Source organism: Bubalus kerabau, chromosome 23 (genome assembly GCF_029407905.1).
Source record: "Bubalus kerabau isolate K-KA32 ecotype Philippines breed swamp buffalo chromosome 23, PCC_UOA_SB_1v2, whole genome shotgun sequence".
Classification (NCBI taxonomy): Eukaryota; Metazoa; Chordata; class Mammalia; order Artiodactyla; family Bovidae; genus Bubalus; species Bubalus kerabau.
In genome coordinates, this window is record NC_073646.1 from 37,736,650 (window position 1) to 37,751,147 (window position 14,498).

The following is a 14,498-nucleotide window of genomic DNA, read 5'->3' on the forward strand; positions in this document are numbered from 1 at the left end:
TTCAAGACATTATTTCATGGATTCTAATTGGGGCAGAGGGTCTGTCCAGCTGTATGAGCTTGGGGCCCTGAGTAGGACTCCAGCTGCAGATTCCCCAACCACCATACAGACACACCTTATCTATCTATATCTATCCTCTATCTATCTATATCAGCTATCTATCTGTAGTGTATCATCCAACTAACTAGCTGTCATCTGCCTACAAAGAAAAGCAAGGATGTTCACCGATACGTGCAGTTCCAATCTCTGACTCCATGGGGTTTCTTCTAGCTTCCCCTTTCCTGGACCAGGGACTCCCTTTTCTAACAGGGAAAAAAACATACCTTCCATTCTCCATAATATGTTGACTTGCTTAATCAATCTCCCTTTGTGTAGCTACTGCCACTCAGCCTTTTTCCACTCCTGATATCCCCCTCACCCCCCGTGGTTCTCCACACCCTATTTAGGCTCTGGATGCCCTGGCCAGGCCACCCTTCTGAGCAGACACTCTTGCTCCCTGCCTGGACACCCACAGCCAGGCCGGGCTGCTGCTCCTGTGGACACTGTCCCACTTCAATCTCCAACTTGGAGCCACTGAGCCCCGCTTCTCTGCCCACACCCTGGAGGGTAAGGCTGTCCGCCTTCTGTGCACCCCCAGTGGCTTTAGGACTGGACTATCTAGGAAAACCCTAGCAAGGAAGGGGTTGTGGATGGGAGGGGCAGAAAAGGGAAAGGAAGGGCTGTGTGCAGCTTCTGATATCAACTGAAACTGACCAGGGGTTGTAGCCTTTCTTCCCAATCAACTAACCAATCAACCATCTTTTATTCCACGTTCATTATGTTAAGACAGTTGGGAATTGAGGGTGGAATACAAAGACACTTCAAGAAAACCTGTTTCCTGTCTTCAAGAAATATCAGGGGAGATGAGATGAAAAATTTTAATCAAAACTAATAACATAATTATATGTGTGTCTGTTGTTATATAAAATGTGTACCCAAAAAAAGTAGATTTAAACCATGAAAGATAGCTCAGTTGGTAAAGAATCCACTGCAATGCAGGAGGTGGTGGTTTAGTCACTGAGTTGTGTCCAAATCTTGTGATCCCATGGTCTGTAGCCTGCCAGCCTCCTCTGTCCATGGGATTTTCCAGGCAAGAATACTGGAGTGGGTTGCCATTTCCTTCTCCAGGGGATCTTCAAACCCAAGAATCAAACCCAGGTCTCCTGCATTGCAGGCAGATTCTTTACCGACTGAGCTATGAGGGAAGCCCAGTTCAATTCCTGAGTCTGGAAGATCCGCTGGAGAACAGATAGGCTACCCAATCCAGTATTCTTGGGCTTCCTTGTGGCTCAGCTGGTTAAGATTCCACCTACAATGCAGGAGACCTGGGATTGATCCCTGGCTTGGGCAGATTCCCTAGAGAAGGGAAAGGCTACCCACTCCAGTGTTCTGGCCTGGAGAATTCCATGAACTGTATAGTCCATGGGGTCACAAAGAGTGGGATATGACTGAGTGACTTTCACTTTTATACTTTCTAAGAAATGGGCAAAACACTGTGGATTAATTCTTACCTATGTAATATAACAAACAGCAGTTTTGAAAGAGGCCCCACCCACCAGGAATTGTGATGGCCAAGTATTTAGTCACTGCTTATCCCTGACTCGGGTGTACATATTACCCTAAAGTGCAGGTTGGTATCAGATAATACTTCTGTAAAGAGAGGTTTACAGAGTTCCTCAATAGAATATTAGATTTGAAATATATAAAATAAAACCAGTGATTTATTAAAATATGTCAGAACTTTAGTCACCACAATAATTCTTGTTTTCATTAATTTGCTGATAAAACTGTTGAGACTCTTTCTTTCTTGATTGTTGCTCTGGAGGAGTAGATGCTACTAACTGGGGGTGGGTGGAGATGGTCCTTTGAGAATCAGATAAGCTGAGTGTACGTATCTGGCCCTCATTAGTCACCTCTTTCATATTACACAATATATAACACCACACAGACACTGAGAAAGCTAAATGAATGTGTGGATACCCTAGTCATCCAGCAAGTGCAATAGATGAAGGCCGTCTTTATTTCTGAGTTTTATCACAAAGTAAATCAAGTCCCCTGAAACTGTGGGACACAGCTCCTTGAAGAACAAAGCCCAGGTCCTTAAGGGAAGTCAAGCTCCACTTATGGTCTCATCTCTGAGCACAACCTTCAGAAAAATGGGTTTTTCCGGTCTTATAAGTCCTTGACTGTTTATCTTCAAGGGGATCTGCAAGAGTTAAGAGAACCAATGAATGAAGCACCACCAACAACAGAAGCAAAGTAGACAAGATACATTACAGACAATAATGCTTTACAACCATATACAAGCTATACATCATGTATCTTTGATTTTTTTTAACTAAAATTCAATGTGTTTAATAGCTATAGGGATGGACAGGCTGTCAATATTTCCTTGATTAAACTTAAACACATCATGACTTTCAGAAAATTGGTCTATTTAACTTGCTATAAAATACATGGGCATAAAGTCATTTCTAGTACTCCCTTACTATTCACTTTAAAAAAATTGTTTTAATTCCTCTTTTACTGAGATATAAATGATCAACAGTATAAACATTTGACTTACATATATGTGAAATTACTACCACAATAAGTTTAGTTAACATCCATCAACTCATAAGAGATAGAAAAAGAAAAAATACTGTTTTCCTCTCATGAGACCTTTTAGGATCTACTCTCTTCTACTATATAAAAATGTCAACTATAATCATCATGTTTTACACAATAGTTCTAATACTTATTTATCTATAACCAGAAGTTTGTACCTTTTGATCACTTGCATCCAATTTCCCCTCTTTATCTTTGATTCTCTATATTTACTCTGTAAGTTATGTCAAGACTGGATAGTGAAAGCAAAAATTGCACAAAATGTCAATTGAACACTATGCCTATGAAGCATTATGCCTATTTTTTAAAAAAACATGCCCTGGTTCCAAGTGCAGGGCAAATGGTGAACTTCTGAAGACCTACAGTGTTTTGTCTGAGATTTTTAGCCCCATTCTCACCCAGTCACTCCTTCTGGGTTGGGGGAACCAACAGAGTGACCTAACCTCAGTTGACTGAAGGACAAGCAAGGAGCTGTGGAGGGAGAAGCCCCAGCCCATGGGGTACTGGGTGGAGCTTGCAGCGGCATCTGCCCTTCCCAGGAGTGCCCGAGGCCCCCTTTCTCTCAGGGTTGAGTCCCTGTGTGTGCACACTTACAGGACGCCCACACAGATGCCTGGAAGTAAAACGGAAACATCTTTATCCTCCTCTTCCCTGAGAAAGCTACTCAAAGCGAGCAGCTGCTTATTAAATGTATGACTCCTAGAAATAAGCCTTATTTTAGGGCCATGCTTGAGATGAATCAATGCCAACTGTTCTGTGTGCTCCTCAGAGAGTGATTCCAGGTCTTTCTATAACTGCAACAAATTGTTTTTTTTTTCAAATGGTAAGCATTTTCCCTGCAGATAGACACACAGACACACATAAAATGAGCAAGCACACAAATGACGTCTGTTAAATTTTTAAAGTTCAAATTGTTCCATATTTGTGTCCAAGAGTTCTAATCAACTGCAAGTCACTCCTTAAACATTTGCCCAATGACGTCAAGGCACCACTGGGCGTTTATGGAAGGAATAAAATGAGGGGACAGAGTTAAAGACCTTCTTAGGTACAAAGGAAACAAGAATCAAACTGGCTGGTTCAGGGACAAAGTATTGTCAGGTGGGAGGACCATTGACTCCAGCCTGTGGTACCTGTAAACACAGCAGAGGGGAGAGTGGGCTCTGGCCTGGATGGGGAGGCTGCATGGAGGGGCTCAGGACTGAACTGGAACTCGAAGAGGGAGAATGGACTGTAGACAGGAAGGACAGGACAGGAAGGGTAGACAGGAAGGACACATAGTCATTCTGAGAATGTAAAGGGAGCCCAGCTGGATGGCAGCAGGATCCCTGGCAGGTGAGGGGCTATGGGAGCCCTTCCCATCTAGCAGAAATGCTTTCACTCAGGGATCACTGTGGCTGCACAGAAGGATCAGTGGGGGTGCTCTCGACACCACACTATGGGGGAATTATTTTAGAGAGTCTGAAGTGACCTCGGCATCGGGATAATGCTCCCCAGTGATTTCTTTATACAAATAATGGCTGAGAATCACTGTCAGGAGAGTTTCTGTAAGTTCCCATGGAGAAGGGCATCACTGAAAAGTCATGACATGGTCATCACTGCTCTCACCACTTTGTACATTTTCCTTCCTTCTAGTGGACATGAAACCAAATTTTAAAAGTTGCTCAAGTTCACTGACTTTGTATAGTTATGTCACGCTAACTGCCTTGACTCTAGATGACCTTTATAGTTGGGTCTTTATGAAGCCACAGACTTAGCCCTCCAGGGATAAGTTTTATAGATACAATCTTATAGACACAGAGAAATACATCTTGGTTAAAAAATTCCCAATAAAACATTATTTATGCAGATAGTTAACTGCTAACCTGTGTTTCTTTACAAGGTTTGAAGGAGAAGTTCTGCAGGACTCTGACAACAGCAAGTTTCATATTCATGATGGCAAACCTCATGCCAATGCAATTTCGGGGTCCAGTTCCAAAAGGCAGGTAGACGTAAGGATTTATGCTGTCCTTGTTCTTCTTACTGAACCTGAATCCACAACAGTAGATGAAACAAGTGAATGAAAAAGAAAAGTCACAGAAGCTTCAGGTCTGAAGTTTTAACTTAAACCCTCAACCAGTAGCATAAGGGAGACTCCTGTGGGTGGGTGACTGAATCCTGCTGTGGTGATTTTGCTGTGAGAAAGCTAAGCCCGAAAGCCTTCCCATTCCCTGGATCCTACAGGAGGTTTCAGTCTGGATGAGAAAATAAGATGAAGGCTGCTTAAAGAAAATGTATCTTTAAATATGAAATTTACATTCAGGGTGGTGAGATGCTCACACTCTGAAAGGCAGTTAGGAAATGAGACTGATTGCAGGAAGAGTGGGTTCCTGCCTCCATGAACACTTATATTGGTCATGTGCTCAGAGATGAAGGAAGCAGCAGAAACATCTTTAAATATTTAAGTTGTTAGTTTTCTATTGTTTTCCCTTTGCTTCCTCTTGTGTGGATATGTCTCTTTCTCCCACACACAGAGGTTGCTGAGGTCAGTAGATTCATGAGGGCACGTGACTCTACTATACTCTGGTACAATCACTGATTTTTTTGTCTATCTGTTCCACAAACTGATCAAGTCCATTGCCGGGGTCCAGCCCCGGTGGATCCAGGGAATTCGAAGCGGGGACGGTGTCGGCGAGGATCAGGAAACAACTGCTTAATTAAACTTTAATTAAGGATATAAAGAGTAATAGAATAAGGATAGCTCAGTGAGGAAATTCAGTGGAGAAAAGAGGCTGAAATAAGGATAGCTCAGTGAGGAAATTCAGTGGAGAAAAGAGGCTGAATAATTCAGCCAGAAGCTGAGAGAAAGAATGACATGGGGAGACCAAGTTTTGGTGAACAAGGCCCGCACTTTATTTTCCAAAGTAGTTTTTATACCTTAAGTTATGCATAGAGGATAATGGGGGAAGGGGTAGAGTCATGCAGCAAGCCAGGCTTTCTTCCTGCAAACTTATCATATGCAAAAGTTTAGGTGATTTGCATCATCTTCTGGCCCAGAGGCCTGTTAACATTTTAAGACCCTTTCTTCAGAAAACTTATTTTTCTCTAAAGGTGATTGGTCAGGAGCCACCCTCCAAAAGCATTAGATAAAGTTGCATTCCTACAGAGCAAAGGTGTGGTGGGCTATAACAAGAAAAAGAGTTAACTCAAGGGTCCCAGGTTACAAACATTAAAGCTACTACTTACACCAATTATATTAATCAATACACTGCCAGGGACACAGCAGGCAAGGGATATGGAAACTTAGCAGCAAACATTGGCCCAACAAGTGAAAATCCCTTCACCAATACAATTTTTAGACAGTTTAGAACATCTCATGCCTCTCACAGTTGGGAGGCTCTGAGCAATCACATGTGGCCAGAAAAACCTATTCAGGCAGGCTAGAGACTTCCAAAGAAATTTGTAGGTTGAAACACTATCACACCCAGGAACTTTATTAACTGGAGCTGTAAGTTAACTCTTTTTTCAGAGAGAGGTAGTGGGGGACAGCCCCCGTAAAGTCAGAGGTGTAGGTGAAAGCACAAAGCAGAAAGTAGGCAGACTCTGGTTTTGGGGGGTAGATGCTCGAGAATTTCCAGGGGGACTCCTGAGGCTCGATCCCGCCTTTGCGTATGCCGAGCCTCCTTCCTCATGACCTTTGTCATGGGTGGAGCTTCTCACACTGGCTCCCAGCAGTGATAGAATTCCAGTTGAGCTATTCCAGATCCTGAAAGATGATGCTGTGGAAAGTGCTGCACTCAATATGCAATATGCAATATGCACTCAATATGCAATATGTCGGCTCCCGGCAGTCCATGATGGCTAGACCTCTGCTTTATTCAAATTTGACTCCTCAAATTTGGATTTGTAGAAGTGATAATGGCATTATGGTTGTGTATATTTTAAACAGTCCTATTATGGAAAATATTCTGGAAGAATACAGATAATGTGACTGCAGCTACATGGGAAATTCGTCAAAGGGCAGCATCTGAGTGCTGCAGACCTGGGTCAAAGGCTGTTGAGCAGGGAATGGACACATACTGATACATTAAAAACGATTCATACAACCTGTAACTATAAACTGTACTGTGTATATGTCAAAAACTCTATAATCGGCTGGCCCAGACCCTGACACACACAGGTGAGCACTAACTCTCTGCTTGACGGCTGAGTGAATCAAAGGGAAGTACAGTGAGTGGTCTCTTGTTTTACGTTCCTGATACTGCAGGAGGGGAAGCTGAAGTTGCTGAGCTTGAGGGAGACACAGAGGTTCCCCGGTTCAGAACAGAGGACTTGGTGGACTCTGACTCTTCCTTCAACAATGCTAAGTGTACAGGTTATGCTAGCACTAGGGGCAAAAAGGTGAACGAGACACAGTCCCTGCCACCAGGGGGCTTATAGTCAGGAGCTCATAAAAGTCTAGATCCCAGATAGTGCCCTAAAGTGTTCAATCCAAATTTTGCTCATCATAAAATAAATGGGAGAGCATCAACCATTTTCAGATCCAATCTGTGTCCAAACCAGAACCTGGCTCTGAATTCCCAGAAGACAATGCTTAACCTCTCCAACGCGGGTGTCTAAATGTCTAGAGAGCAGAGGACTTCTCTTTGGAAGGTCAAAAAACATGGAGGCAAAAGGGAGCTGGCCCAGGTCTACAGCCACAGACAGAACTAGGCCACCTATGTCTCCTCCATCCTCACTGAGGCTGCTGAAACCACCTGGGATGAGACCGCTAGGTCCTCAGCCTACAGTCCCAAAATGATAATGGAGGAAACAGCAGCCAATGTTTAAAGAAATGGAAATGTGGGAATGTTAGTGATTAATTCAAAGAGCTAAGGAGAACAGACAGAAAGACTCAAGGAAAAAAAATCAATACACCTAAAATAATATAGCTATTAAATAAATTATAGCAGATGCAACAATTATATATATATATATTAAAAATACAGAATGCCATTTATAGTTTACTGTTAAATATAGTAAGCAACTGAAAAAAATCACAGTATATGTAATGCCATTCTAAGCTTTAACAATCTGTATATGCTTAGAAAAATGTCCTCAGGACTTACATTGCACTATTAATGAGGCCTATCTTAAGGTATTGGGCTTCCCTGGTGGCTCAGTGATCAAGTATCCACCTGCGAATGCAGGAGATGTGGGTTCGATCCCCGGGTCGGGAATATCCCCTGGAGAAGAAAATAGCAACCCACTCCAGTCTCCTTGCCTGGAAAATCCTATGGACAGAGGAGACTGGTGGGCTATAGTTCATGAGGTCACAAAGAGTCGGAAACGACTTAGTGACTAAACAACAAAGCTTAATGTTTTAGAAACGAACAACTTAATTTTTCTTTTTTTTTTTTTTTTGTTTATGGTTGGTAAAGTTTTTAATCAAATAATATCATTCTTGGAATAAGAAATATATTTAACAATAAAAAGATGTAAAATAAAATGATTGTATAGTCACATATTTGTCACCCATAATGAGAGTCATCAGAATACGCTCTGAGCAACTGGATCAGGAGGGTCCCCTTCCCTGGGCTCTTGTACCTTTCAGGACGGAACTCCTCGGGCTCTGGCCAGAGCTGTGGGTCTCTGTGAAGCACAGAGATTGGCACCGTCACCGCTGTCCTTTTGGGAATGGACACCCCATGGATTTCCACATCCTTCTTACAGAGCCTATCAAGTCTAACAGCAATTGGAAACATTCTGAGAGTCTCATTCACCACCATGTCAAGATACTCCATCTGTGCCAGGACATCATAGGTCGGAGGTACCTGGAAGAGAAATACAGATTTTGATAAATTAAGAATTTGGATCACCCTTCAACGCCATCTATATAGTCCTATTGAAATGTTAGGAGCTCCAGGGAATAATTTAAATTGGTAAAGGACCTTGGTATTTATAGACATTACTATCATGTCCTTTGAGCTCTCAATGCCCATTGACTGTACAGTAGTTATGACAAAAGAAGAAAATGGGGACAATCGTCTAAACAGTGTGAAACATCAGAGGTTATCAGGGAATGTATTTTCTCGCTCATGAGAACAAACATGACCAACAGACTAGGACCCTTACTTTTAAGTGAAAAAGGCCAAGTCACCATTTCTTTTTAAAATGAGGCCATACATCTGTTCAAAGAAAAGACGTGTAACAGAGCAAATACCCTATTCAACGTGAAGGTTCTTAGATGAATACGGTTGACTGCTCATTCTCTTTATTATACATGTACAGTCCAGAAATAATATATGAAAACTCTATAAATAACTTGGGGAGAAAGGAGTTCCTTTCTAAACCAAATCCACAAATGAATGAGAACACAATTTCAGATGCAGGGAAGTTACAAGAGGATCAGAACCCCACCCTCTGCTGCTAGAAGGGTCTCCTGTTGTTCCTGTGGGTGTGGCCCTAAGGTCTGAAGGTCTAAACAAGCCACTCCAGCCCCAGGGGCCAGCTCTCCTCACATCACAAAGAACTCCAGTTTTGGCTGAGATTTGAGACCACTGCGGGTGAGACTGCAGCCATGAAATTAAAAGACGCTTACTCCTTGGAAGGAAAGTTATGACCAACCTAGATAGCATATTCAAAAGCAGAGACATTACTTTGCCAACAAAGGTTCGTCTAGTCAAGGCTATGGTTTTTCCTGTGGTCATGTATGGATGTGAGAGTTGGACTGTGAAGAAGGCTGAGCACCGAAGAATTGATGCTTTTGAACTGTGGTGTTGGAGAAGACTCTTGAAAGTCCCTTGGACTGCAAGGAGATCCAACCAGTCCATTCTGAAGGAGATCAGCCCTGGGATTTCTTTGGAAGGAATGATGCTAAAGCGGAAACTCCAGTACTTTGGCCATCTCATGCAAAGAGTTGACTCATTGGAAAAGACTCTGATGCTGGGAGGGATTGGGGGCAGGAGGAGAAGGGGACGACAGAGGATGAGATGGCTGGATGGCATCACTGACTCAACGGACGTGAGTCTGAGTGAACTCTGAGAGTTGGTGATGGACAGGTAGGCCTGGCGTGCTGCAATTCATGGGGTCGCAAAGAGTCGGAGACGACTGAGTGACTGAACTGAAGTGAACTGGGGCTGATACATGGCTGTCAAGTGGGGTTATATTTAAGAAGCAACATTGTAGAGGGTAAGAGTGCCTCAGGAGCCAACACCCTGGATCACAGCATGACTAGATCACCACCACATACATGACTAGTGTCTGGAAGTATTTCATCTCCCTGTAGCTCAGGTTTCTCATATGTTACATGGAGACAGATGGAGCTGACCCTCCATAGGGTTGTGTGGCAGAAACACTCACTGTTCACCCAGCATCCATGTCGGCCCCATTTTCCCCATCCCACTTGAAGTTAAGGCCAAATCAGCCAACAGGCTGTGAGATGATTATGTCAGTTCAGAGACAAATCATTTGAACCCTGGAAAGCAACTCTCGAGTTCCATATTCCACAGATGACAAGAAGGTCTCATGTTCCAGATAAGGCAGCTACAAGATGGTGGAGGCTCTGAGTCGGTTTTCCTGAGTGACTCTGTGACGCAGAGCTGTCCACTCCATCCTCCGCTAACAATCCATGTTGAATCTGTAGACATAGATTGAAGTAAACCTTTGCTATGAAAGCCCCTGAGATTTCAGGGCTCGTCCATTACTGAGGAATAACCTACCTCTCCTGACTAATAATTTCTCAAAAATTAAACGCATTCATAAGCAGAAAGCATTTAGCACAGACATATGTAGTAAGAAGTACATATCAGCCAGTAGTAGTGTTACTGTACGTATTCTTATAAAAAGGAGAGAATGTAATGCCTTAGGTAAATCAGTCTGTTAGTGACCATTCAATCTTCTTGTTATCAAGAGAATCCCAATATGGGGTTTACCAGAGAAGAAATATCATCTCTAATTTATGCAGGTCTTACAAAGTATTTGAAGGACCTAGGATTTGAAAGGTCATAAGACTTGTCCAAAACCAGTCAGGTCTCATACTCGTGTCCTCTGTTTCCTACCGTATATCCTTTCTTGTACAGCAGGCTTCACCTAGTCTAAAGCTTACACAGGGCAGTAGAGTGAATTAATGGTCCCAATTCTCCACCATTTCCTCTGTCCATTCCCTTCGCCATTAACTCTGCGTGCGATGCCCTCCCATTCTGACTCAGGTTGGTCAGGTGGCTCACTTTGAGCCAGTGGAATATTGGCTATGTGTGATGCTAGCAGAGTTTTGAAAGTCACCCATGGGATTAGGCCTCTTGCTCATGACATCTACAACTGCCTTGAGAAGCAGACATGTGGAGATTGAGACACGTGAGGAGCATGTGTGGAGTTGAGTCAGTCCAACCACTTAGCTAAGGGCAGTCGAGATCAGCCAACGCACAGACCACAGCAAGTCCAGCCAACATCAATAGGTAACTGTGCAGACACCATAAACTTGGGCAGACTCTAGGAGATAGTGAGGGACAGGGAGGCCTGGCGTGCTGCAGTCCATGGAGTCACAAAGAGTCCAAAATGACTTAGCAACTGAACAACAACAGATGCAGACACCAGAGTAATAAGTGATGCCACTGAAGTTCAGTGAATTTTAGTTGGGATTATTCTGATAACTGATACTGCTGGACCAGCACTTTTTTCAAAATACTTACATTGCTGTGAGTAGCATGAACTACTTATGTTTTCTCCCTTTGTTTTGTATGCTATACATCTTTCCTAAATGTGCAGTGCTCAATTGCTTAGTCTTCTCCAACTCTTTGCAATCCCATGAACTGTAGCCTACCAGGCTCCTCTGTCCATGGATTTCCCAGGCAACCCACTGGAGTGGGTTGCCATTTCCTACTTCAGGGGATCTTCCCAACGCAGCTATTGAAACTGCATCTCCTGCACTGGCAGGAGTATTGGATTCTTTTCCACTGTACCATCTGGGAATGGAAGTAAATGATTTGATGCTTATGTTTTGGGCAAAAACCTCGTAAGAAGTAGAGAGAAGACAATCATGCTAAGGCTTCACCTTCCCCCTCTCTCTCCAGGTATCATCACTCACCTTATTGGGGAAAGTCACATCAATTTCCTCCTGCAACTTCTGCTGGACATCAGGGTGAGTGGCCAAAATATACAAAAGGAAGGAAAGAGTATTGCTAGTGGTCTCATAGCCAGCAAAAATAAAGATAACACTCTGGGCCATGAGTTCTTGGTCAGAGAGAGCTAAAAAGAAAGTCAAGATATTTTAGGTAAAGCATGGCAATGTAAAAGTCACAGTTTAGATGACGAGACATTCCAGTGTAATTCCCAAAGCCCTAGGGGAATCATGGAAAAGTAATTCAGAATCAAACTGAGAGCGATTTCCACTCTGTGTCTGCCTCACAGAGCCAAGAAAAAGCCAAGAACTGTTTTAATTGAGTTTTTCCCAAGTCTCTACTATTCTTGGCCCTCTGTTCCTGGCAATACCATAGCCCCACCAACACAGCTTGGTAATTTCAAGAGATGGCATTTCTGTCTAAAATCCACAGTGTTATCAATGTGTCCCTTAGAGAACTGTAAAAGAACTTTAGATCCAAGTAAAATGGAGTAGCATTCCCTTCTAGAATATTTTAAATTATTCCACTTAAGGTATAGTTTGATTTTGTTTTTTTTTTTGAGAGATTTACAGTACTAAGGCTATATGTTAGGGGAAATTAAATTATATTTTATCAAAACTTGTTTCCAGGAACATGAGAGTACAGGACTGGGCTACAGTTAAACTCTTGCTACTCAAAGGGTGGTCCATGGACCAGCAGCATGAGCAGGATCCAGAAGCCCAATACAAATTCCAAAATCTCAAATCCCCAAAACCTAGAACTATGGAAACAACCCACATGAACTTTCATGAGATGTGGAGATGTATGTGCACAATGTAGCCTGAGAAGCATGGATTATGCCCTTGAGGGGCATCTGGTAATACAAGACCTGGGACATAAGTCTTCAAGGGGAGGATCGAGATATGTATAGAAGCTGCAGAAATCAACAAAAAACTTGAAGAGCTGTGATGATCCTAATCATTTCATTAAAATAGCAGAAGAAAGAATGTGTGCATATAAGGACTTAGCCCAGTGTGAAATATAGAAAAATTAGGTCCAAGGAGTACAATTAGCAATGCTGATTCAACTCTGGCCTGAAGGTCATCCTCTCAGTATACACCCCCTCTTTCTGCTCTTCTTTATTCTTATCAAACAGCCCTGTGATTATACACCAGTCTCCATTTTTATTTTCTCCCGAGAGACCAAACATGCTCAGGCTCTCAGCTATTTGATGGGACTGAAGTAGGATCTTTGTTACCTAGAGCACTCAACTCAACATAGTACCTGCCCCAAACAAGTGATTAGCAAAAACAGCAATGTAAAATGAATGCAATAAAGATCTACAAAGTTCTAATTCCCTAGTGATGGTATCTGTGATGCTATTGTCAATAAATTCAACCATCAAATTCTTTCTCCAGTTAGCATAAACTGCATAATACTCAAAGTTTAGAGTTGTGCTAATATATGATTTTTCAAATTTTAATTGATTAAAATTAAATACAATTTAGTATTCAGGTTTCAGTGGTACCAGTCACATGTCAAGTCCTCAACAGACATTTATGCCTAGTGATTACTATATTGAACAGAGCAGATACAGAATATTTCCTTCATCAGAGAAAGTTGTATTGAATCATGTACTTAGAAAAATATTAGATGATAATAATAGATAGATAGATATGCTGCTGCTATTGCTGCTAAGTCGCTTCAGTCGTGTCCAACTAAGTGCGACCCCATAGACGGCAGCCCACCAGGCTCCACAGTCCCTGGGATTCTCCAGGCAAGAACACTGGAGTGGGTTGCCATTTCCTTCTTCAATGCATGAAAGTGAGAAGTGAAAGTGAAGTCGCTCAGTCGTGTCCAACTCTTCGCGACCGCATGGACTGCAGCCTACCAGGCTCCTCCGTCCATGGGATTTTCCAGGCAAGAGTGTTGGAGTGGGTTGCCATTGCCTTCTCCAAGATAGATATAAGTAGGTATATAAACAGGTATAGACATATTGAGAATGGGATGCAGTTTATCCCTGCTTTCAAGACCCAATTTTACAAAATTCATTATTTTGTGAGATGGTTATCAATCCATTTGTAGCTTCAGATTAATCATATAGGAGTATTCATGTCATAGAATTAAAACACACCAGGGTCTTTTTGTTTGATAGAGAGAGAGAGCATGTTTATATCAGTGATTTGTGGTAGATACAGAAATCTTTTTTTATTTAACATAAGTGTAAAAATATTTGATGTTCTGACAGTTGTCCACTGAGAGGATCTGGAAGCAAAGAAACCCTAGAAGCAATGAGCATTCCTAGAACCCAAATTTTGGGTTCTAAATACCATTTCTCACTAAATGGAAGCAGAACTTCTTAGAGAAATGGCTGATTCCAGGGGAAATAGAAGAGAAAGCTGGAATGCCTTGCATTAGGAAGTGAGGTTCTTGGAAAATGATAAATGAAAAGGACACAGAATACTTTGTACACCACAGTGGTGGACACACATCATTATACATTTATCAAAAGCCATAGAATGTACAGTATCAAGATTGAACCCAGGTGGGAACTATTGTCTTTGGGTGATAATACTGTATCAGTGGAGGTTCATTGATTATAACAAGTATATCACTCCAGTATGGACTTCTGATATTGAGGAAGGCTATATGTAGGTGGGGGCAAAATGTATTTTGGTAAACTATTCTTCACTCAATTATGCTTTTTTAATTTCTGCTAAAAAAAATAGACTATTGAAAGAAATGTCTAAGGAGAAAAAAAGTAAAATATATATAGAAGCCCACTTGAAAGGGCTCCAG

At 42.2% G+C, this 14,498-nt stretch overlaps 1 protein-coding gene across 1 annotated transcript in view; it reads right to left on the reverse strand.

The window, feature by feature from the left end:
• Nucleotides 1–1,738: 1,738 nt before the first annotated feature.
• The window catches only part of LOC129637734 (cytochrome P450 3A24), a 42,932-nt gene continuing 30,172 nt past the window's right edge, over nucleotides 1,739–14,498 (reverse strand). The window contains exons 10-13 of the mRNA XM_055561996.1: nucleotides 11,687–11,847; nucleotides 8,209–8,435; nucleotides 4,509–4,671; nucleotides 1,739–2,245 (exon numbers count right to left, since the gene is read on the reverse strand). Coding sequence (XP_055417971.1) covers nucleotides 2,150–2,245; nucleotides 4,509–4,671; nucleotides 8,209–8,435; nucleotides 11,687–11,847 — 647 coding nt within the window. The 3' untranslated portion in view covers nucleotides 1,739–2,149. The remainder of the gene's footprint in view (nucleotides 2,246–4,508; nucleotides 4,672–8,208; nucleotides 8,436–11,686; nucleotides 11,848–14,498) is intronic.